The sequence below is a fragment of the Triturus cristatus genome, chromosome 6, assembly GCF_964204655.1.
Source record: "Triturus cristatus chromosome 6, aTriCri1.1, whole genome shotgun sequence".
NCBI lineage: Eukaryota > Metazoa > Chordata > Amphibia > Caudata > Salamandridae > Triturus > Triturus cristatus.
Genome location: NC_140589.1, coordinates 222,614,164 through 222,630,146, shown reverse-complemented (window position 1 = coordinate 222,630,146; position 15,983 = coordinate 222,614,164). Strand labels below are relative to the sequence as shown.

The 15,983-nt window shown below is 45.2% G+C and overlaps 1 protein-coding gene across 1 annotated transcript in view; it reads left to right on the top strand.

The window, feature by feature from the left end:
* Window positions 1–15,983, top strand: part of LOC146816683 (adhesion G protein-coupled receptor F1-like) — a 512,362-nt gene that overhangs the window by 257,238 nt on the left and 239,141 nt on the right. Inside the window, exon 10 of the mRNA XM_085610576.1 lies at window positions 7,276–7,445. Coding sequence (XP_085466702.1) covers window positions 7,276–7,445 — 170 coding nt within the window. The remainder of the gene's footprint in view (window positions 1–7,275; window positions 7,446–15,983) is intronic.

Genomic DNA, 15,983 nt, shown 5'->3' with positions numbered 1-15,983 from the left:
GGGGGCGTTCTGGCGCAGGAACGCCTCCTAAAAGTGGCTGAGTGAAATCTACAAGATTTCACTCAGTCACTTTTGAGCCCATGCTGCGTCAAAACCCTGCGCCTGCTTTAAGCAGGCGTAAGGATTGACGCAGCATTGTGCAGATAGGGCCCCCCAGAGCATTGCTGGAGCTGCGTCGCACTTGCGACACAACTCCAGCAATGCGCCACTTTTACGGCACAGATGCGTGACGCATCTGTGCCGTTTTTGCCCCATGGTGCGCCGCATTATAAATGCGGCGCATCCATGGTGGCGGAGCTGGGGCGCAAAATAACTGGCGCATCCCTGCTGATATGCAGAGATGCGTCAGCTATTAGAAATATGCCCCAAAATATTTTTATTAGTTTTAATTATGTGTTTATTATGCTGGTGAAGTGTAAATATTTTGTATTTATATGTGATTGCATACTTGTTTTATTATTTGTTCTGGGCTTTTCATGGCTATTTTAACCAAAATAAAAGCTATTTGACTGATTTGACAAACGTTACGAATTTAGCTTCAGGCCACTGTTTAGTCCTTCTTTAAATTGAATAAACATTCATGGTTTCCACACTTGATATTCTCAATTGCATTTTTCATTCTTTGCATCAGTGCATGTCCTACACAAAGAAGCGTCAAACTCAGACTGAGCATTTTGAGGTGTAAAGATTCGTTCTGCACCAAGAAACACCTACACCCACGCACACCCCAAAAGGAGCCCACAACAGGTATAGAAAAATAGAGTCAGTTTTAATAACTAAAAGAAGACCAAATCAACAAAAATCCAAATAGTAGAACTGGAGAAATTGAATTTACGCATAACGTGTCAACTAGCGATATCTGGTCACGCCATACCAGAACAAAGTCACAAGTTCAGGCCGACTGCGATTGAGCTTGGGCCAACTAGAGGGATCCAGTTAGGAGTGCTGAACAGAGTACCTTAAATCCTGGTTGCGGAGCGTTGCAAGGATCAGTGTCTAAGATGCGTCGCGCAGCCAAAGTGATGCATCGGTTTTGAGATGCGACGAGGCTGTGATGCAAGCTCCTGTTGCATCCTCATTGAGGATCCCGTCAATGGGGCTTGTGATGTGAACTTCAGCATTGGGGATGCAGTGCGCAGCCGGTGATGCTGAATTCGTCATCGATGCTGCTGTCGATGAGAGATAAGAGGACCTGGACTGTGGATGTGCCACATTGCAGGGCCTATGCGCTATGTCTGGCGATTGCGTGGGCGGCACAGAACTTTGTCAAGGGTCCAATCTACGCAAAAGCAGCGATGCATCGGTTCTGCTTGGAGATGCACTGCTCAGTCGAGGAGATGTGTCGGCTCTACTCGTGGATGCACTGCTCAGCAGAGAAGATGCATTGGTTCCACTGGAAAGCACCTTAGGCCCACTTCCAGGACTAGGTTGACACCACTTGGCAGGGTAGTCTCACAAATGACAAGTGGTCTCTGCCTAGAGAGACTAATAAAAATCAAGGTTCAGGTGCAAGGTTGTTAGAAGCCTGTTATGTCCCTGAGGCTTAAGATGAAGGCCACCCAACTAGCCCTTGGAGTCACCCTGGGTTCACGAGATGCCGGTCATGTCATTCTCACCCAGGCAAGAGGGCAGCAGGCAGCAGGTCAGCAAAAAGGGCAGCATTTGCTTCAAAGCAGCAGTCCAGCAGAGGGGCAGTTCTTCTACAGCACAGTAGTCCTTCTTCCTGGCAGAGTATCCACATGTATGGAAGTGTTCTGAAGTGGTGGTGTTTGACATCTTTCTTTTATACACAGTTATGCCTTTGAAGTGGGGAGAAGCTTCTAGAGGCATGCCTTTGATGTGCACAGATGTTCTGTCTTGCCTGCCCTGGCCCCAGACTAACTACAGGGAGTATGCCGCCCTGTATGTGGGGACAGGACACTGCCTATTCAGGTGTAAGTGAGGCTGGTCCCAGCTCCTCCCTCCCATTCTGCCAGTATTTGCTCACTCAGTCACACCTAAGCTCCCATTGTGTGTGACTGTCTAAGAGGAATACACAAACCCCTGCTACCAACTTCACTTAGTCATGTGACAAGATACAGTCTGAAAGCACCAAATGACTATGGCAGGAAAATGGCAAATTTCTAAAAGTGCCATTTTCAGAATTGTAATTTAAAATCCGACTCCACCAAAAGTTGGGATTTTAAATTAGGATACCAGAAACACCAAGCTTGAACCAGTTATATCTTCCGATTTGGAAAATACACATAAAAAGTATTAAGGTAATCCCAATGTTATCCTATGGGAGATATAGACCTTGCAGTAGTGAAAAACTAATTTAAGAGTTTTCGCTACCAGGGCACGTAAAGCTTAAAAGTACATGCCCTGCTTTTTAAATACATTGCACCCTGCCCTTGGTGCTGTTGAGGGTCTACTCTAGGTGAGACTTATTTGTAATAAAAAGGAAGGTTTGGGCCTGGCAAAAGATTTATTTTGCCAAGTCAATATGGCAGTTTATATTGCACAGTTTATACTGCACACACTGGTTCTGCAATGGTGGGCCTGAGACATATTTAAAGGGCTACTTTAATGGGTGGCAGATTCAGTGCTGCAGGCCCACTAGTAGCATTTAAATTGCAGGACGTGGGCACTTTCCACTTTACTAGGGACTTATAAGTAAATTAAATATGCCAATTGGGCATGAGCCAATGTTGCCATGTATAGAGGAGAGAGCACATGCACTTTAGCACTGGTCAGTTGGGGGAAAGTTAACTCTAAGGCTCAGCTGTCTATATTGTGTGCCCCCAGCTGAAAGTGGAGAGAAATACTCAACCCCTTGAGAGTTCCCATCACTAAGACAGAAGAACCTGGATAGACCATTAGTGTTGGTGTAGTCTGACCCAGGGTGGGTTTCTTCTGTAAAGTCCATTCCCTGTAGGGAGATAGACCACCTCAACAGTTTCGGATTTTCACCGCTTATTTGAATGAGCCACAAGGTGGCTCTGTGGTCTGTCTGAACCTAGAAGTGAATCCCAAACAGGCAAATAGGTATTGTCTCTGCTTCTTCAGTGCTCACACCACAGCAAAGGCCTCCCTCTCAATCGCACCCCACATCTGTTCCGGTGGGAGTAACATCCTGCTAATGAAGGCTTCCGGTTGGTCTAGGCCCTCTTCATTTTACTGTGCTATGACTCCCCCTATGCCATGCTCTGAAGTGTATGTCTGTGAACACCACAGAGAAGTCAGGAGCCTTGAGTACGGGTGTAGTGCACATAACCTCCTTGAGGTTACCAAAGTCTTTCTGGCTGACCTCTGTCCACATCACCTGTCTGGCCTGCTTCTTCAAAGTCAGCTCTGTTACATGGGCCACAGTGGTTCCATAGCCTTTAAAAAACCTCCTATAGTATCCTGTGAGGCCCAGCAAGGCCCTCACTTCAATATGTGTTTTAGGGGATTGCCAGGCTATGATAGTCTCAATTTTGGCCTGGAGGGACTGCACCTTGAGTGGCCAAGATAAACCACTGAACCCTGCCCCATCAGGCACTTACTGGCCTTGATGAAGGTCCTCCTGGAGGTGGTACAGGTGTGCCTTCTAGCTGGAGCTGTAAACAGCTATGTCGTCCAGGTAGGCAGCACAGAAGGCATCCTGCCAAGATAGCCCTGTTGACCAACCTCTGAAAGATGGCAAGGGCATTCTTCAAACTAAAGTGCACCACCCAAAACTGAAAGTGGCCCTCTGTGGTTGAGAATGCAGGCCACACTCCCCCTCCCCCTCAGTCAGAGCAAACTGCCAATACCCTGATTCTAAATCAAAAGTACTGAGGGACTTGGCAGCACCCTGCCTGTCTATGAGCACATCAGCTTGGGGGATGAGATGTGCGCCAGTTTTTGTGACAGAGTTGAGACCCCGGTAGTCCACACAGAACCTAAGTTCTGGAGTGCCACACGGTAGGACAGCCTTTGGTACCAGCACCACAGGGCTGGACCAGGGACTCTTGGCGGGCCCAATCACTCCTAACGCCAACATCTAGGAGACATCCTCCCTGATACTGTCCCTCACCTTGTCTGACAACATGTAAATCTTAGTTTTAACAGGTGGACTTTCACCAGTATTTATGTCATGGATGCACATTGTATGAGTCCAGGGGTGAGCGAGAACAGAGACAGTCACTCTGCTGTGATCTGTGTAGGGGCATGGATGACATCCTCCACTGATCCATCGGGCTCTCGGACTTCTCTTCCACTCCCTCATCTGTCACCAGGAGCATGATAATTTAGGACCTTCCAGAGTGGGGTTTGAGGCGGTTCACTTGGAGCACCATTAAGGAGTTGCCAGGGGTCTTGAGAGCCAGCAAGTTGGTGGACTCCCACTTCTGCTTCTTCACCTCATGTGGGCCTGTCCAGCAATCCTGGAGAGCTCTGGGCTCCACAGGCTCCATAACCCACACCTTCTGGCCAGGACAAAACTCTACCAGAGTGACCTTCTCTTATACCAGTTTCCTAACTTCTTGACTGGCCTCAAGATTGCTTTATGTCTTTTTCCAAAAGCGGTGCATCTGGTTGTGACGGGCTAGCATATACCTAACCACATCCTGAGGGGGTTTCCAGGGAGCTTGCTCCCACCCCTCTTTTACAGGGCTAAGAGGTCCCCTGACAGGGTGACTATAGAGGAAGTCAAAAGGGCGAAACCCCATTCCCTTCTGTGGCATCTCCCTGTTGGCAAAGAAAAGGCAGGGAAGGAGGACATCCTGCTTATGCCTCCTGAGTTCAGATAGGCCCAGTTAAATATCCTTCAAGGTCTTGTTCAATCCCTCCACAAAACAGTTAGTTTGGGAGTGAGAGGGTGTATAGAACCAAAAAGTTACCCCACACTCATTCCAAATGGATTTCATGTACACTGACATGAAGTTAATGTCTCTGTCAGACACTACTGTTTGGGGAACCCCATATGAGTAAAAATCCCCATCAAAGCCCTGGCCACTGTATGTGCAGTCACCGACCTCAGAGGGATGGCCTCTGGATAGTGAGTTGCATGGTCCACAAAACCAAGACCAACCTGTTGCCTAAGCTGTCTTGGGGTCCTAGAGTCCAACAATGCCGATGACTACTCTCTCAAAGGAAGTGCCAATGACAGCTAAGGGAGTCAGGGGAACCTTGACCTTTTTCCCTGACTTCCCATTGCCTGGCAGGTGGGACAGGACCTACAGAATGCATCTGAGGCTGTCTTTATCCAGGGGCAATAGAAATGTACAACAAGACTGGCAACGGTCTTGTCTTGCCTCAGATGTCCTACTAGGGGTATGTCATGAGCCAAACCCAGTAGGTAGGTCCTGTGAAACTGGGGGTCCACCAGCACAAGGGCTGTGCCTGATCCAGGAGCTTTAGGCTCACTATTTAGTAGGTCATCCTCCCAATAGATCAGGTTATCTTTAGAGGTGTCACCTACTGCCTGGGCATCAGATTGCCACGTCAAGCCCTCTAGGCTGGGAAACTTTTTCTGCCTTGCAGAATTCTTCCCTGGCAGGCCCATCCTCAACTTGCCAACCAGCTAGGTCAGGCAGGTCACCCAGGGTGGCACTGTTCTCCCCAGTTGGCTAGGGAGCATCCTTCTCAGGTGCCCTGTCAACCTTGACCACGGGAACCTCAGGGGTTGGTGTCCCATGCCCTATGCCCTCTCCATCTTGTCAGCTGTCTGGGCCATTGTCCCAGGTCCCAGATGCCCTTGACCCTGTTATGTTTCATAGGGTACCCCAATATAGGCTTGAGTTGCCACCTGACCCTTCACCTACATTTACCGTACCATTATTGTACATAACAGTTTTTGTTATTAACCTTTTACCTAGTTAAGCGCTGCATAAATGTTGTGTGGTTTTCCCCGAAAACTAGCCTCATTATTGATGCATGAGGATTCTCAGAATCCCAGCAGGATTGCTATCTTCTGCATAATAACTATGTATATAGGTCATCACTTCCGTCATCCTCGGCCGACATGACACAGCAAGGTAGAATCTCCTGGTATATATACACCATATCTTTGCTGGGGCAGGCAGAAGAGAAAGTATTACATGCTCACACAATGACTCGAGACGCTGATGTTCCTGCACGCAGACACTCCATCACGCAGTGGTGTCCATTTCGAGGCCAAGACGGGCTCCTTCATTCTCTCACACCAGGTAATGGGGTTGGCCTCATCCCAGGGGGATTCTTGGTTATACACCTACATACATGCTAGGTACACTTAGGTACATCTAGTTAGGGTTTCATCGTAGGATTACACATTATAACTGTCATGTATTTATATGCTTGCATATATTCATTGTTTTAGCACTATGGTAGAAAACTACCATCCATTTATTGTGTTGGTACTTATAATCATTTATATCTGTTTCTGTGTCATGGTTGTTTCAGCACAACTATTTTACACTAGAATGACGCTGGTTCAATAAATGCTTATTAAAAACGTCCCCACCGTTTATTCTGTGTATTTCTCTGAGACGAAGTGAGCACGAGTGACTGAGCGAAAAATACTGTACTGTTTCCATGATCCCTGATGGGACACGGTTGTCATGTTCGATAGTTGGCAGGAACTATTCTCTCCTTGGTAAGAGGAGTTTACAGTGGCACAGTGAGCTAACTGGAATACAGGCACACATACCCCATGTGGTCATACAGACCCTTTAAGGCAATTTCAACATCTATAAGTGTGACCTGAGCTCTACCTTCCTCCAGATTGGGTGCTCCAGGTCGTTGCCCAACAATCAAAGGGCATGGAAGGGCTCACCCCTACTTTTAGAGACCCTGAGACCCTTCCTACTCAAAGGAAACCAGAACCACTGGTAGATGGCTCTCACAATTGTGGGCGACTAAGTCTTGGTAGAATGTCTAAGGGCGGTCCTGCTCTGAGGAGACCAGGTAAAACTTTAGAGTAGCCGTGCTGTCTCTTGTGTCCGTTAGAGCCTCCACCTGCTGCCCATTGATGGTGAACCACTGTCTGCTCTTAGAAGTATTGACAGGTATATGGGCAAGTGTCAGGAGAGCATCCTTTGCTAATGGATGTAAAACAGGTACCAGTATGTTTGAGATGTCTACAGAAGTCAAAAGAATTGGAATGTTTTTGACAAGGGGGAGGATGACAAGCCTGTTTTAGATTTGGGTTTTGGCCTAATGGTAATTATTAATTCCAATGTATTGTGCATATTTCTGGTACAAAAACTGTTTTGTTTTTTTAAATGTGCACCTATTGTTAACACTCTGAAAATGTATATTTAATACCAAATATACTATGCTTGGTTTTAGTTGATTGCATTGACACTTCATCTGGGTATGGCTTTGGTGCTGAAGGAGAGAATGCCCAGATACTGTGTGATGATGGATTAGAAGGCATTATTGACGCAATTTGTAAAAACGGAGCATGGCATGTAATCATCGACTCATGCGTTTATTCTGATCTTTTACATTTCCAGCAGGTAAGATGTTTTTAAATTAAGAACATAGTTTTTACCTTACAGTAAAAAGAATGATCTAGCAATGCAACACTAAATTAAGTAACAGGTTTGATTAAATTAGGAGGAAATGGAAAGCAATTTATGCTGCATATCTTGGTTTTAACAGAAAAATATATGGTGTATGTACACACCTCTTGTACCAAAACATTTTGTTTCTAATTCTGCTTATGCCAGCTTTGATTTCCAAAACTGTTTCCTGGAGTTAGGTGTTGGCATTATTTGTGTTTTCAGCATACTTCCTCTGTAAGCATGTCTTTCCATCAAGTTTCAACCTATCATGCTAATGTGTTACTAGAAGGATGGCAAGCATTAACTACTAAACATAATTTCAAGTCATTTGCAACTGTTTTTAAATCTGTTATCTTGAAATAATTGAAAAAGTCTAATGTAAATACATTTGCATTCATTGTGAAAAATGTACATCCCTAGGGCCAGTAACACAATCTGGGCAGCATTCTCACGTCTTTAAAGCCTGAATACAATATGAACCAGTAAACAGTTACAGGTAATTTTTTTGCCAACTGCCAGGAACGTCATGGGATTTCATACAATCATTCTTAGTAATGTGATATGTGTGAGCAAAAAATACAACTGTTGGACCAGGCCCTCTCTGCAGGGTCACCCCTAAACTCTCCTGTTTTGTTGAATTCATTGATGTCGCCTTCAGGACTCTGTGCTCTTTACTACTGCTAGCCAGTACTAAAGTATGTGTGCTATTTCCTTTAAACACAGTGAAATTGGCTTACACCCAACTGGGACATTTAATCTACTTATAGGTCACTAGTCAACTAGTACTGCATGTACCCAGGGCCACTAAATTAAAGGCCTGTTGCACTCCTTGTGCCACCTACTTAGTAGCCCTTTACAACATCTCTCAGGCCTGCCATTGCAGCCTGTGTGTCCAATTTTAAACCTTCATTTCGACCTGGCACAATAAACCTTATGCCAGGCTTAAACCTTGCTTACAGGTGGGTGAAAAATTCTGCACTGCTGATGGAGTTCGCAGAGTTTTGACCACTCCGTGTTTTGCTTGTAACACGAAGATCCGGCCAAACTCCACCAACCATCATATGGTTGGTGGAGTTTTATGGTATGAGTTTTTTCTAGTGCGCTGCTTGCTAACAGTAAGTTGGGAAGTGAGGATTGGCATCCCCAGCACAATTTTTGGACTCTAGGAGGGTACCCAGTGAGATTTTCTCAATGTGGGCAGTCATGCCCGTTCGCGGTGAAATAGCTGTCGCTCGAATAGAAAATCATCTCAAACGGCATCAAAGAAGCACGCTAAGTGGTGCTTTGCGCACTGGTTTTGTAGCACTGGACAAGCTCCTGTCAATAGAAATCAGCGTGAGCAGCACAATGTCCCGATTTCTGCCTCTTCATGGAACTCCGCAGAATCTCGCAGAGTTTTCATTTAACTCCGCAAGTTCCACCCACCCCTACTTTTTAATACATACACGTCACACCTCAGGTAGGCTCTAAAAAGGCCATAGGGCAGGGTGCATTTTATTTAAAAAGTTAGACATGTACTTTTAAGATTTATATGCCCTGGTGGTAAAAAACGTTCAAATTCGTGTTTCACTATTGCAAGGCCTACATCTCCCTTAGGATAACAATAGGTTACCTTATGACATTTAATAATTGATAACCTTTGTTTGGAAGCAGGTAGGTATGTCATTGTAAGTGTCTGAGGAATTGTAATTTAAAACCCTCTTTAATGGTAAACTCAGCTTTTAAGTCACAATTCAGAAAATGTACCTTTTAAAAAGTTGGAATTTACTTGTCCTAACTATTTGGTGCCTGCAGCCTGTTACTGGGTCACATGAGTAGGTGTAGTTGGCAGCTGGTCTTTGTGTGTTTCTACCAGGCAGTCACATAATAGAGGGTCTATGTGTTGGCAGAATGGGCCACCCTGACTTGATGAGAGGGCAGAGCTTTCACCAGTAACACTTGCACTTCAAAAACTCTACCTCAGCTCACATACAAAGGACTTCACGCTAGCCTATTGTGCTTGCAAACAGATTGGGACCAGGACAGGGAGGCAGGAAATTCCAGACACTTCTGTAGGGTGAATACTCCCAAAGTTTCTTCCACTTCAAAATGGGCACCAGATATCACAAGTATTGGCATAGCCAATAGGTCTTGCTTTTGGGACCTTATAAGTATTTAGTTTTGCAGCACAATATCCTTGGTGCAACAGCATCAGCTGTTGCATGGCTAAACCTTGTACCTTATAAGTGTTTAGCCATGCAACAGTTGATGTTGTTGCACCAAGGATATTGTGCTGCATAACTAAAGACTTATAAGGTCCCAAAAGCGAAACCTATTGGCTATGCCAATGCTTGTTTTTTTGCCAATGAGAAATGGTAAATGTAGCATTGTTCCACGTGTTAGTGCGTGTTTGAGGCACCTCGGTAGGGTAGTTGTGAACTGTTGCTTTATAAACATTAAATGCGTGCATTGAAATTGAATGTTTGGACGGCTATAGAGAATGCAAACTGTTGCCTTTTTCCCCATTGTAGTGCATGGTTTAATTTGTATGAGAGCCCTGGTGATAGCTAACGAATGACTTGTGTTGTTGGTGGGGCCTCACTGTTCTTTCTGCCTGTTTTTTTGCGAGCATTTGAGGCATGTGCTTCCTTGAGGTTTGCTTTTGAAGTGGAGTGGGGGGGCGGGTGTTTTATGACCCCTACGTCCGTTTGCTTAGAAACCTTTTGCAGACGTGAGCTGCATCTGGTGCCGCGTTAGAAGTGTTGAGCCAAGATATTTACTGGTTGTGATCAACAAAGGCTTGTATTTCTGGGAGTCCTAATAATATCTGATGGCTTTTTGGCTGGTTCCTCCGTTGATATGGGAAACATTCTTTGGAGTTAATCCTGATGTGAAAGCCTGGATATTGTTCAAAATATACTTTAAATCCTGTTTCAAGTAAAGAAAAAATACCCCTGTATTCCTTTGCTTATTTCTTTCCCTTGTAAGCTTAGTGCGCATTTGAGCCCCATCCCTGTTAGGAGCGGAAAGAAGATTGGGGCACAATTTGTTCCTAGACTTGTTGTGTCTGGAAGCGGCACTGTTGTGCGTTTCAAGCGTAGTACAAAATTACTATGATAGTTGGTTTCAAATGACTGAACGAACACACAAGTACTGTATAACTAGCACATTGACCCATTGCCAGGAAGCGTAGAACGATAGATGTGCTGTGCGTTTTCAACATCGTACAAAACATGAAAGATCGGTTTCAAATAACTTATAGAAACACATGTAGTGTAAAAAACAGTACATTGCCCCACTGCCAGAGACGCAACACAATAGAGGTGTGGCGCTTTTTTCACTGTAGTGCGAAACTATGAACAAATAAGTTTCAAATAACAAAGTCACTCATTTCAAATTACTTAAAGACACGCGTAGTGTCTAAACAGCATATTGGCACATTGCCTTAGGCGTCACATGGTAGATGTGTTGGAGTTTCCCAACCTTGTCATGAAAAAAGTATTGGCAATGCCAATGGGTCTCGCCTTTGGGCAGTGTTAGCATTGACAATGGTTTTTAGTGTCCCTGATCTTGAATCTAAATAAAAAGAAACAAAGCAGCGCAAAAGTGTTTCTTTTTATTAAGCGGGTCTGGGAAACAACAGGAGGGCATGGGGTGGAAGCAGCATGGTGGACGCAAGTGGGAAAAAGCAACACGGAGGGCAGGGGGTCAGAAGCAACATATACGGCTGGGGGGGTGGAAGCAACACAAAGGACTAGGGTTGGAAGAGCAAAATGGATTGTGAAACTGAGTTAAAACAATGCAGACGTATGGGAAACAGGCAATGATGACGGGTATTATTTAATTTTGTAGACATATAAAATTCTTCAAGGTTCATGGTCTGAAGCATGGATAGTGACAAGAAAATTTATTTTGGAGCAGGCACAATGACTTGGGTCCCAAAATTTACAGCAAGCATAGACAGCAATGTGTCAGTAGCGTCTGGGATGAGGTAAGCGTTGGAAGGATTTGAGAATGACGCCATGACAAAAGAGTCAAGAGATCATGCGATCCCGGTGAGACGTAACGCACAATGACAATGGGTGACCTTGTTTGTTTGGACACCAGACCTTGCCTTAGACCCTGTAGTTTACTCACTGTGAGCAGGCTTCGTTTAAAGTGCAATTTAAAAAAACGCAAGCGCTGTAGTTGACTCGCAGTGAGCAGGCTTTGTTTAAAGTGCAATCTTAAAAAAGCAAGCGCTGTAGTTTACTCACTGTGAGCAGGCTTCGTTTAAAGTGCAATTGAAAAAAAGCATTGGCCGCGCGCGCCTCGCGCTCAAAGTTTAAAAAAAACAAGCTGCAAGACGCGCTCTGTGGTGGGGGAGGGGCATTGAAGCGAGGCGCGTGCGCTTGGCCGAGCGAGAGGAAAGCCATATAGCGCCTCTGCGCAGCTGTGCACGTCGCGTGCGCTTGTGCGCGTAACAGCAAGCTGGTGGCCGGCAAAAGTCTGTGGGTAGCACTTTTAAAACCCAGCTACTAAATGACTCGCCAGAGCAGCGCATTTGCTGGCTTAGGCGAGTCCTAAAAATGGGCCCTTAGACCCACTGTTTAGTATACTCCTGGACCTCTGAATACCACAAAAGAAGGTCTGGCCCTGCTGCCAGAAGACGCATCTGCTGTCTGAGGCCTGCCCTGCTGTCTGCGAAGGAAGACTAGACCTGTACCCCATCCCAGGCTGAAGTGACTCCAAAGGTCAGCTGACTGACCTCCTGTTCTGAGCTATAGGGACACCACAAGTTCCAGCTAACCTGTTGCACTGGACATGCCTGGACCTGCAGCTGGACCTTCCTGAGCCCCACTGGCCTCTGCTGGAGCGAGTTGCTGATCCCCATCAGTTGAGCTCCTTCTAAAAGAAAAGGTGAAATCCTGAAGTTTTGGGCTCCCCATGACTGCAAACAGGCCAGTTCACACCAAGATCTTACCTACTGCACCACCCTCCAACGGCAATCTCTCGAGAACCCAACTCCTCATGCAATAGCGACCGCCAGTGAAGCTGACAACATGAGATCTGCACTTCATGCCAGAATATCGACAGCCAGGGGCACCACCAAAGGGAAGCTCCAACAAAGACAGGATGTTCATGCTACACCTGCGACAGTCCATGATGCCCGACCTGGTCTCCCCGCTACAGTGATGACCATCCGCAACGCTTTCCAAGTTCCTCGTGAGCCCCTCGACCACACATGGAACACTTCTCGCTGGACTTTATAAGGTAACTTTTTCAGTAGGACTAACCTGGTCCCTATATCCAACCCATGCTCCATTGTGGTCGGCCTGAGCTTGCGACTTTCAACGGGTCCCACAAGACCTGAGTACCACAAGTGGTGCTTTGTGCTTTTAGATGCTTATTTTACCTTAAATCCTTCAAATTACATATCTCTAGTCATTTTGGAGTCATTTATTAAATTGTACACTATTTTTCTAAAATGGTGTGGGAATTATGCGGAAAACGCCTAATTGTACAACAACACCATGGGGACTATTCACAAACTACACTTTGAAATATATGAGAAGTACTATTGCAGCGCTACTGATATACTTCAAAATAATATTCACTAATTTACGGCGGGGAGACTTCTGTCTCCACCCCCTTTACTTTTTCTATTCAGAGAACTCTGCCAACGTAAAGTAAATGTGCCTTGCCTCTGAAAACATGAGGTAAGATTGGTTAGACCCAACTGTCTATTTAACTTTCTAGTAGGTGTGACCGTAACTGGTGTCATTCTATCTAGCATAATTATTGCAAAATAACTCATGATTCTTTATGTGTAATTGTGTGAGAAGAGAAATCCAGCATTTAGCTCTATTTTCTTAGTGCAGAGTGCACCCTCTTATCCAGTATGGGCCAGATGATGCATTTTGTGCTAAGAAACTAACACTAAATGCTACAGGACATGAACAGCAGCAGCCAGCAGCTGCTCCCTTTCTCTTAGTTCATTGTTTCTGTACACCTTTGGTAGGATTTTTGCCCCAAATTACTCTTATTTACTCAAGCTGGAGTAATTGCATAGTTTCAGTAATTTAGCACTGCAAGAGTAATGCGTAATTACTTAACTTACTCCAATTGCACCGGCATAATTAAAACCCAGGACTCCTTTCTAGGTAAATTGTTGTACGTTAGCACAAGAAATGCACGAGGGGTGTGGAAGTTAAATGTCATATGAGGCCTGCAGTGCAGTAGCGGCTCGCCCATTTATGCATTTGAGCATTACCCCAGCCGTACTTTTTCCTGCCAGTCTTAGATTCTAAAGCTAGGCATAACAGCTTCAGACTCTCAGAATCAAAATACACATAAACTATGCAAGTTTCGGCTGGTGCAGAAAACGTATCTGGGCTACCATGAGCAGTTTATGTATGTAGAACCTTCTAGCCGACTCCAAAACTCTCTAACAGAGCACTGACTGACAGAACCTTGAATAATGGCAAGGCAGTGTTACACAAACATCTAATTGATACCACAGGGTCCTGTCACTCACTTGGTTGTTGCGAAGTCTCGTAAATGCAATAGCATTAACCCAAACTAAGTTATGCCCAGAGTGGTCCACGGAGGTCTTGGTGCAAGAGATGGCAGGTAAGTAAAAAAACACAAAAAGTCCAGATAAACTTGTGCAGGAAGTGAGAAAAAAAGTGAGAGAAGAGTTAAAAGAAGGGAGAGGCAGAGACAGAGAATGAATAGGCTAAAAGTGTGTATGTGTATTATGTGTGTGCACTCACATGCATTACTGTTAGTATATGCCCTACACAGCAGACTACCTGAAAATATTAACATTCATAAATACCAAAAACATTACCAGCCCCCGCTCCTCCCAGTTATCTGCCAAGCCACTTTCAATCCCATTCCACGTGCCAGAGCTCCAAAGCAATGCAAAAAAAGAGATTTGTAGTGAAAGATTAATCCAATCTATCTTTAAGGGAATCACTGTTGCCAGAGGAATATGCCACCACATCATGGATCGGAGGAGCTTCAGAAATGTAAAAATACTAACTGGTCATGAAAAATGAAGGTTAGATCAGAACTCTTTTTGCATCTCCTTTCAGCTCCCGCGTTTATGCCCAATGAATCAAGCTGACTCTGCACTGTTTGGAGCGGATTCCGAAAGTGGCATTCTAGAAGCATGCAAGGGGGAGTGAGGTAGAAGGTTTGACTCCACAAACCTACACCCCTGCACTCCTTCTTGTTACAACTTTGCAGACAGAGAGAAAATGGCAGCCTGACATTGCCCCGTGTAGCAGCAAATAACATATATTAGAATATTGGAATGTTGGGAGCTCCATTGAAAACAAAGGGGTGCTTTGGGCTTCTAATGGCAGGTAGAAGCCCGGAGCTCCAACATTCCAATGCTGTTTTTACAGCTCTTGAAATGCCCTCTGGCTCCTTGAGGCCTTTGTTTTGTTTGTCAGAGCATTCTGCCCTCTAGTGGCGAAATGTTCTAATAGCCTCATCGTCCTCTATAGTTCAGCTATACCGGCATTAAAGTCCCGCTCCCTTGTTCAAAACCCTCACCTTCGGCTCCGGCCTTTAACACTGTAGTGGGCCTTTAATGGCTGGTATAGCCTGCTATGGCAGGCTATAAGGCTATAATAAGGCTGGTAGTAAAGGATTCTGCAGCTTTAGCAAGCCAGAGTTAGCTGGTAGTTTACAGTCTACATAATGATGAAAACTCTCCAGTGATCTACTTTGACCCAGGCTAAGTGAAGTCACCGGTCCCCATTGGACCTAACAGGAGTGTGTGAGCAGCGCAAGGGAGTGCCTTATGTGTTGCCTGCACTGGTGGTTATCCAGTTTAGGCAGTAGATTGGTGAAAGTTGGTGGTGTAGTGGACCATAAGGTAATCCATTCTCATGCTTGTCAGGCCCGCTAGGTGCTCACAATAAGCATGAAGCTGCTGGTCAGCCGTGGCTAGACATAGAAGAATCTGTCTGTCCTGCCTCAAGGGTAGAGCAGCAGACACAATCACACCATCCTAGCAGCTGGTCCAAGGGTACTTCAAACTCTTTCTATGGCACCAGGTATGCTATATCTGTAGCCTTACAATGTTATGGCTCAGTGGTGTATATATGGTAGCATTTGAAACAAAATGTTCTGCCCTTTCTCTCATCCCACAATCTCCTCACAATGTGCAGTAATTACCTGGTTACTGTATGTAACTATGACTCACCTCATGTACTGACATAAACTATGTACAGCACTTCTGGTCGAATGGCTAAACAAGAAATAAATACTGTGCCAATTGAATACTGTCTGAGAGAGGCCCATTGTAATACATTCGCTCTAGGTAATTATAAGGCACAGAGCTTTCCCTGGAAGGATGTCTGACAGTGCACACTTTCCAATCAAACAATGGTTGACACATACCCGTCTCCACTTCTCAAAATACACAAAAAGGAGTTGAGCTGAGCTTTTTTTGTGTAAGCACCCGACTACCCTCACTTAGTTTGGCTCATTTCCAATGGGCTGCTTTGGACAGAT